Source organism: Varroa jacobsoni, unplaced genomic scaffold (genome assembly GCF_002532875.2).
Source record: "Varroa jacobsoni isolate VJ856 unplaced genomic scaffold, vjacob_1.0 scaffold_739, whole genome shotgun sequence".
NCBI lineage: Eukaryota > Metazoa > Arthropoda > Arachnida > Mesostigmata > Varroidae > Varroa > Varroa jacobsoni.
Genome location: NW_019213641.1, coordinates 20,090 through 28,626, shown reverse-complemented (window position 1 = coordinate 28,626; position 8,537 = coordinate 20,090). Strand labels below are relative to the sequence as shown.

At 43.9% G+C, this 8,537-nt stretch overlaps 2 protein-coding genes across 4 annotated transcripts in view; one reads left to right on the top strand and one right to left on the bottom strand.

The window, feature by feature from the left end:
* On the bottom strand, nt 1–1,821 carry RpL19 (ribosomal protein L19; the record flags this gene model as incomplete). The annotated part of the gene is given in 2 exon segments (XM_022838028.2): nt 1–606; nt 1,611–1,821. Coding segments are annotated over 2 exon segments (601 nt in total), but the record flags the coding sequence as incomplete, so codon positions are not given.
* Nucleotides 1,822–3,015: 1,194 nt separating this feature from the next.
* LOC111263162 (F-box/WD repeat-containing protein 7) overlaps nt 3,016–8,537 on the top strand; it is a 25,346-nt gene continuing 19,824 nt past the window's right edge. For 2 of the 3 annotated variants that reach the window (XM_022838026.2, XM_022838024.2), the window contains exon 1: nt 3,016–4,537. The gene's annotated coding sequence lies outside the window, so the exon portion shown is untranslated. Of the gene's footprint in view, nt 4,538–5,343; nt 5,422–8,537 lie in introns of those variants that run through there. The other variant, XM_022838025.2, reaches the window with a different exon arrangement.

The window sequence follows — 8,537 nt, the reverse complement described above, 5'->3', positions numbered from 1 at the left end:
TTTGTTTGCACTGGACCGCTTTATTGACAACGTCTCACATTCAACATTTCCGCCCACTGCTACTCCTCCTTCAACGGGACACTCACGCACATATAGACCCGTGTTCGTTCTTATTTGTTTTTCTAACCTCGACACGTCCATCATGTGTGTCGTTGGCAGCAGCGCGCTTTTTTTTTTCATTCCAAACTCTTGAGTTTGCTTTTCAATCTTTTCTTTCTATTTCTTATCGACTCCGACCTGCTGAACCGCTCGCTCCTTGTCTCCGGCTCCGAGGTCCTGTTTCTTTAGAAGTTGCCGCTGCTCCCGACGAGCGCGGGACTCCTTTGTCTTGAGACGGCGAGCCTCAGCCTGGTCGTTAAGTTGCTTCGTACGGGCCTTTTCGGCCTTTTTACGGTGGATGTATTCCATAAGAACGCGCTTATTCTTGAATACGTTACCCTTGGATTTCAGGTAGAGTTCACGGTATAGATGCTTGTCGATCTTATTAGCCTCTCGGTACTTTCGGAGCAGACGACGCAGGACGCGTTGACGCTTCATCCATAAAAGTTTAGTCGGCATGCGGGCATTTCGCGTACCTTTCCTCTTACCAATGCCGCAATGACGTCCCTAAAAATTTTCCGCGAAACAACAAAATAACGGGATACAGTTCTATTATTTATAAACTCTTCGGTAAGTAGTTAATATGGTATTGTTAGTTAAGGAGTCCAAAACCATTTTTTCTATTTTATATTATTTTTTTTTATATTTTTGTATTTTATATTATACAGACTTGCCACTAATTAAAAATCAGTATAACTTATTATTAAGTTATTTGCTGCATAGTAAGAATAAGTAATATATTACTGGTTAGCCGTTACCAAGCAAATGGTACTGTTTTCTGAACGTGTCCCAGTCAAGGAAGACGTGAGTGCCTCGTGGCTTGTGTGCACAGAAAAATTGCCGACGCGTTTTTTAGCATAAAAAAAGAAGTGAAAAAAGCGAATCTACTCTTGCGTAGAACATACGTTTTTGTTCTAGAGAAAGTAGATTTGCTTGACAACGGCTGAACCACCAAAATGCTTATAGACCATGAACACATAATTATAAAAATTGATCTACATCCCACACATGGAGCAATTAGGTTTTGTTGACATCTTTTTCAAATATTAAAATTCTAAATAATAGGGGACCTTAATTATATATCATACGTCCGACGTGTTTCATGTGTTACGAGGCGTAAGCATGACTACCCCGAATAAAATGGAAAGTGGCCAATCGTCTTTTCTCCCCGTTAATTAGATTAGTTCAGTTCATTACTTGATGTTGTTCACACTATTATAGTTTATGTACACCTTCTATTAAACAACATCGAAGCAGAACTATCTCTCATATCTCCACCTCGATTAGATAAATATCCAAATACGTTTATAAAACACTCTTCATACTACTATTGCAATAAGTAAATGTTTCGAGTTTTACATGCGATATGGCCGTTAGCCATTCTATGACACCTAGGCCACCTCATGTGTCCATTATTAAAAATACTAATTGTTTCTAATTAATCGAACAAAAACGACCATGTAAATGCATAGGCCGATTAGAGATAGAATAAGGAAAACGTCTATCCGCACCTTCCTGCGAGCCTCAGCATTGCGTCGGCACCTGAAGCGCGAGTGAATCTTCACGGGTTTTCGGATGATGATACCGTTCCTATAGAGTTTACGGATAGTGGCGCGCGAGTTGGCGTTCGCAATTTCCGACGTTTCGTTCGGGTCCAGCCATACTTTGTTGCGGCCGCATTTTAGTACGGCAGCTGCCAAACGCTTTTGAAGGCGAAGGATGCTAGAAAGGTATAAATTGACGGAGATTCAAACGAGGAAAGACAAAACAAACATAAAAACATTAAGCAAATGACGACTATCGAAAAATTACGGCTAATATTTGCGTTTACAACGATTGCAGCTGTCACTTAAGTGTACGCGCATGCGACAGGTTTTCTTTCTATAGATTCCGCTTGTGTCTTAAGCTTATGTTGCACTGCTACAGTAACTGGTTGACAAGTAGGTACACGCGGTCGCAAAGACACTTCAGGTCTACTGCTGATACTGTGAGCATTGTTTGGCACCGGATTTATGCGAATGTGACGGCCCTGATGTAGTCTATAACATAGCGACCGTATCATTAAACAGCAACTCGAGGTATCCTGTAGCTTGGCACCGGACACCAACATCCGGGCAGCTCACTTAAACTGCGTGTTTGTTCTCCACTAGTTTCAGAAGTGTTTACTCGAGAAAACCGGCGTTGTTGGTCATAATATCAAAATCTCTAGCAGCGGCCACGTGGTGGGGGAGCTACGTTCATTGCGCAACCCTCCATTTAGCCCACTCGGGTGCAAAGTAGGTGAAATTTCGCACATTACGCCATCCTGAGACGAGATTTAACTACATTCGAAGTGGGGCAATGTGACCACCCCTACCGGCTAAAACGAAAACGAACAACGGACTTCTCTTTGCTGTTGTGAAGTGATCGGCCAACGCCAGCGCTGTCGTTTGGATTTGCCCTAACAACACATTGTACGGGTGCACCACGGGGTTATGGGGTTGAACGACCAGTGCCCGTCTGCCGCTAATCGGAAAGTCGTATAAACATCACAAAATCCTCAAGAATTCACCAGATCCGTATCAACGGACTGACCTTATTAATGTCGCGTCACACCCAAAAATCACATTATATATGGATGAAATTTGTGAAAATCCACAGATTTCGCTTTTACCTCATTTGGCACGCTTAACACCGCATACGAAAAGAATCTCGACGATGATTTTTCGAGCGGCCGTATTCTGAGGCCACATCGATCGGGGACCCTTTAGGTGGGCGGTACAACGTGGCGCCAATTTTCAAAATGAGCCTATAAAACAAGTTCAAATACTTTTCAGCGAAAACGAACAAAAAAGCACTTCTTTTTCTCTTTGTCAACAGACAAACTAGCTGTTTATACATATTTTAATGGACAACTCACAAAAAATATTTATGTATTATTATGTCATACAGAATATTTTAAAGTGCCGAACACATCAATTTTCAGCTGTTCCACCATAACCGCATTACAAGCCACCAGGCTAAGTCCTACCGGGATAAGATTTCACCATTGAAGTTGTCACGTTTTGAAAAACATATTCGCAATCTCCAGATCGATTAGTGCATTGTGTGCTTGTGAGCCGGTTTCGTACATAACGCCGAATCAGCTATTCCCAAGGTTCATATACTGGGCTCAGCGTTGGCTGTCATAGTTGAAAGCTTTTCAAATTTTCCCGCGACCAAACTACCCCTCACATTTAGTCCGTGTGCTTCGCTTCCGCTTTTCGAGGTGCTGTTGAGAGGAATACAACATACCCTCATCGTCTATAATGTCTAGGTATCGGGACCTATGATAAGAAGTGGCTATGACGGCCAACAGTAGTTCCGTAGCAGGGTGAAAGTAGCGGATGAACGAACCGTGGTAGACTGCGTTTTTTCCTTCGCTCGGAAAGGAAACATTTATTGATGAGACGGCCATCAATGTTGGCGAGGTCGTATGGCAGATTGTCGAACCCCAGTTAACCGATGATGACAACCTTTCGGTGACACGTTCGCGGGTGACAGAGCTACGATCTGTTATTACGAGATAAGAACCGAGGAGGAAATTCTACTTCTACTACCGAGGAGGAATGTGGGCTGGCTGGCTGGGTAGCTGGATGCCTGTTGGTTTAAGAGCACGCCAGCGAGCGGATCGTTGTTAGTGTTGTTATTAAATCGTCGAAGTTTTCAGTCCTTGTCATCGTGCTGGATGCTGAGCAACAGAGGGGTGCTGCGGGAGCAGTTGTTCTCGTGGAGCTCCGGTGTGGAGTACAGTGGAACGGAGTGTCCTCGTCAAAGTGTGCCCTTTCGGAGCAGTATCGTTGCTCCGGGGAAATAAGGATCTACTACTGTAAAATCTGATGAGAGTTAGACTTTGATTTTGATTTTATTTTCGCCAGTTCGTTTGGCCTTTTTCTTTGGATATTAACATGGTACGGCGCAATAGTCGTGCTGTAGTACCCGAGAAGTTCTAATAGTCCGTATTCCTTGCGGATAGACGAATACAAGAAAACTAAGGAGCTACAAAACGAAACACATCGTGAACAAACGGAACGCGAAATCATAACACAGGGATTGCTGATCAGTGTGCCTGATCTGCCACAACTAGTAGCCCACGACGACAGTGACTAGCCACTGGCGAAGCAGAATCTCCGATTGAGTTTCTACTTTCAAGAGAACGTCCTTAGGAATTCATTTTCTCTACTAATTTTTACGTTGAGATGTTGTCTCTTGGTGGAAGTTATCCTGGGGAAAAAGTTAATTGTAACTGAACTTGAACCGCGTGCGAGCTCCGGTTGGTGATGCAGTAGCAGCAGCAGCAGCAGCAGCAGCAGCGGCGGCGGCGGCGGCGGCAAGACAGGAGGCTTCATGTGCAGGTGCCCCGACACATCGATTCAACAAACTTCCGTTTGGTCCACAATGGATGGAACGAGTGCATTATGTAAGTACGCTAAATGATACGTTGTTAATTTCCACTAGCGCAGGTGGGTAACGCATTCGGATCGTCCAAAATACTGGCCAGGTCTATTTACCACGAGAATAATGCGATACGGGGAAAATATACGAATGTGTATGAATACGATACGAAATTATCAAAAGCTGTCGCCATTGATCACTGAACCGGTTAGTTAAACGAACAGTGAATATAGGGAGAGTACCGCACAATGCTATGTAGTGTTCATGACAACTGAGTAGTGAATTATTTTGTATAAATAACAACGATACACGGGCGACTTTTTCCATTTTGTCCGGCGGACGTGTACGTGTTACGAAACCGTCAGGGAGGATCAAAGAAACAACTGGGCAAAGAACGGCCAATAGTTTTGTTGGGTTCTATTCGATACGATTTGGTTGTCTGTCGTTGGGTGGACGAGAGAGAGGCAGCTGAGGGTCTTGTAAGTCGACACGTTTCTGCTGGCTACTACTGTTATTGGTTAGAAGCCATGATGCCTTGGCTGACTTTTATTGGTTTTGCCACTTCCAGCTCATTCCGACCAAAAGATGAGAGACGTTTGTTCTTGTTCTTTTTCAACGTGTCGTGATCGCACGTTCCCGTTTCGGGTGACAGTATTTGACGGAAATACAGTGCGGTATCGATTCTGTGGCTTGATTTGGACTGGTTGCCGCTTATGCTCACCATGTGAAGATTCAGCCATAGAGAAATACAAGAAGAAACAGGGCGCTTCAAACGAAAACATGGTGATTTTTCAACGTCTTCGAAAGTTTCGTGATTAGCTCATTTGTAGCTATCGAATAGCAAAAGATTGTCAGCTGTTGCCGTCGCCACCGAGTAACAAACAGCAGCAAACGCAGACGCTTGCCATGGTAATTGTAATATTATCCCAAACAAATGCAGAACTAATAGCATATCTGACGGCCGCGTGGCAACGGATGACTATGATGCTGCTGCATAATCCTATGTTTTTTTGCTACCTATCCTATCGAACGGACCTCGGAATGTTTTTATAATTAGGACGTTGTATCTGTGTCATGCTGACACAGATACAACGTCGTAATTGTCCTAATTATTACACCTATTATTATACAACGTCCTAATACAATGTCCTGTTGTGGTCGTTCGGTGAATAGACTGCACCATGTGTATATATATATATATATAATGTACGTATCGCACGTCAGTTTCCTTTTCGGCTTTGAATGATACTAGGTTCGTCGCTCCGAGTACAGCGTACAGGTAGAGAGTACGTTTACTGTGATTACAAGCTTAAACAAAAACTGATAATACTCACGTTACTATTATCGTAATTATCATTACCATACAGTTATGCACCTATCTCTTCGCGCTTGTTTGCCGCCCCAAATCGAAAAGCAGCTTTGTCGTGGGATGTATCTATGTTTGTCTGAGTTGTCGCTGTTTGTAACTGTCCTCAAATACATTGCTCTCCATTGCCTTTCACCGTCGCCCCCTTGTCTGTTTGTGTAACAATAGTTCACACTACCACTAACCAGTCGTCAATTCCGTAGTTTCCCACAGCCCTTGTTGTTACCTGGACAGTGAGGTACTGCTGTACCTGCGTTAAGTGCTGCCTGTTGCATTGTAACGACGGGATGCATCTGTCTCATGTACACATGCACTATGTTATTGTCGTCGTTGTCGTTGATCTGCAGCGTATACGCGATATATCCAGACGCGTATCAACGCTGGTGGAAATTGTACTATTAGGGTTGTTGTTCTTCTTCTTGACAGCTTGGATACGAGCACTGGCGTCGCCTACTTTCGAACAACTAGGTCTCATAGAGCTGGCCGTAGTCGGCCAGGCACTGGTTTTGCCAGTGCGAATTAGAGTAGGACGCTGTAGGTGCGTAAAGAGATACGGGAATGCTGCTTAGAAGTTACGTGGTTTGCGGTGGCCCGCTCTTTGCAGATCGGCTGAGTTCGCCAGAGGTTCGCAGTCGCTGCAGCCTGTAATAAACCTGCGGACGGGTGGGACTAATGCAATGCTCATTCAATCAGCGCTAGGCAGAATTCGAGTCGTTTTGTCAATGGAGCATTTTCTTGACTTCCGTTTTGCTTCTACAGATTATCCTTGGACTAGATTGCTTCGCAGCTTTTTTGTGCTGTTATTAGTTACTTGCCTGTAGCAGTGGTACCATTGATGAGAGCCTTGGCCTTTCTTTTGCTTTGCTCGCTCTTTCCCATTCTCTGTGGGTGTGAGTGTGTGAATCGTTCTGTCTATTTGCTGGCCGATACAGCCTCGGTAGACACCATGCTACCAAAGGTCGTGATACTACGAACCTATTACATAGTGGGTGAACATTGGGGCCTCCGAAGACATCTGTCTGGGTTCTGCATCCTCACAGAAGCTCGCTCTCTACGCCCGCAGGCAGTCTCTTGCAGTAGGTAGTAGTCACGGCGGCGCACAGTCTCTTTCTGCCTGCCAGGGCCGCTAGTGGTGATAGTGACGATGGAAGTGACGTTACTATCGGCACTAGTCGTGGACAGAGGCTTTTTCTTTGAAAGAAGTCAATGGTTGGTGCAGGTAATAGCCAGCAGAGTCGCTGTCATAAGACTGAGCTAGCCTCTGAGAGGGTTTTAGTACGAATGCGATTCCTGCTACTACCTTTGGTGTGATAGAACTCATGTGGTGGGCTTGATCTAAGATAAAGAAAGAACCTGCCGAACAAATGAAGGAGACAAAAAGGTTAGAGCGCGAACGAGAAAGAGCTATAGAGGCTATACAATGAGCAAGCGAATTCCTTTCTGTTTTAATGTCGAGCTGATATGAGAGCTCTTCGAAAGAAGGAATGGTTCGGTTTCAGAGTGACCTGCAAGGTCTTAGCTCAGAGAGAAGGCAAACGTTATAAGGAAAAAGTAGGAAAATTCAAAGACTTATTGCCTACAAGCCAGTTGGCGTCGCCTTCAAGACCTGCTTCGTCGTCAGCTCAACGACCATGCCATGTTTCCATGGCTGTGACATTTCTAGTCCAGTTCAGTGGATAACGCGTTGTATGTATGCACTAAATGAAATAATCCACTGGCTTGAATCTGAGCGCGGATACGTTCTGCTTCGCATTGGGACGAACTTGTCTAGCGAAGTAATGCCTAACGGTTCATTAAGGGTTGTCCGTAGAACGCGAAAAACGTTTAGGCTCATTGGTTCCCGGCGTTTCGTCTAGGACAGCAACGACGCCACGAGCTCAAGAGCTCCACAATCATGATAATGATAAACTCTTCATCAGCATCGCAACAATAGGCTATTATCGCATGTACGAGCAGATTCGCAATAGAGAGCTAACGAGGTGATGCGAGTACAAATGGAAGGGCAAAGGAATCAGCAGTTCCAGTAGTCGCTTGCGTAGAGGACGCTGTAACTTGAAGGATGAAATATGTTTAATAGAGATCCGACGATAATAGTAGCGGATAATCAGTCAGTGGTGCGTGTGTACGCGTATTTGCATTACTGTCTGTAAACTCAGACAGAGAAAGAAATGAGTGGAGAGGGTGAAATTGCAGAGATGGGAAAGAGGGATAGCAGACACTTCAAACGAATATAAGAGAATAGTCATTAGTTAGAGTGGCTGGTGTCAGTGGGTACGATCAACCAACAAACAATATATGTGATACGGGGTCGCGAACAGTTAGGCCAACTCAGGCTTGTTGTTATTGTCAGTGAGTCAATCTTGTTTTGCGTTAACTCCGATAAGCGGAATTAGAAAATTTTACGATCAATATATTTTGATGTAAAATGTAAGATACCAGTTACTTGATAACTGGTAACATTATCAGTAGTTACTTGATAACTACTGATAATGTTTTTTTTATTGCAGTTCTTCCCTTGAATGTAAAAGGTTTTTAACCAGTAGTGTCGAAAATGTGACTGATTATAAAAAAAAAAAAAAAAAAAAGTAATATTACACACCTGTTGGATTGTCACCTGCTGCCTTTTTCTACACACATATATATATATATATATATATAT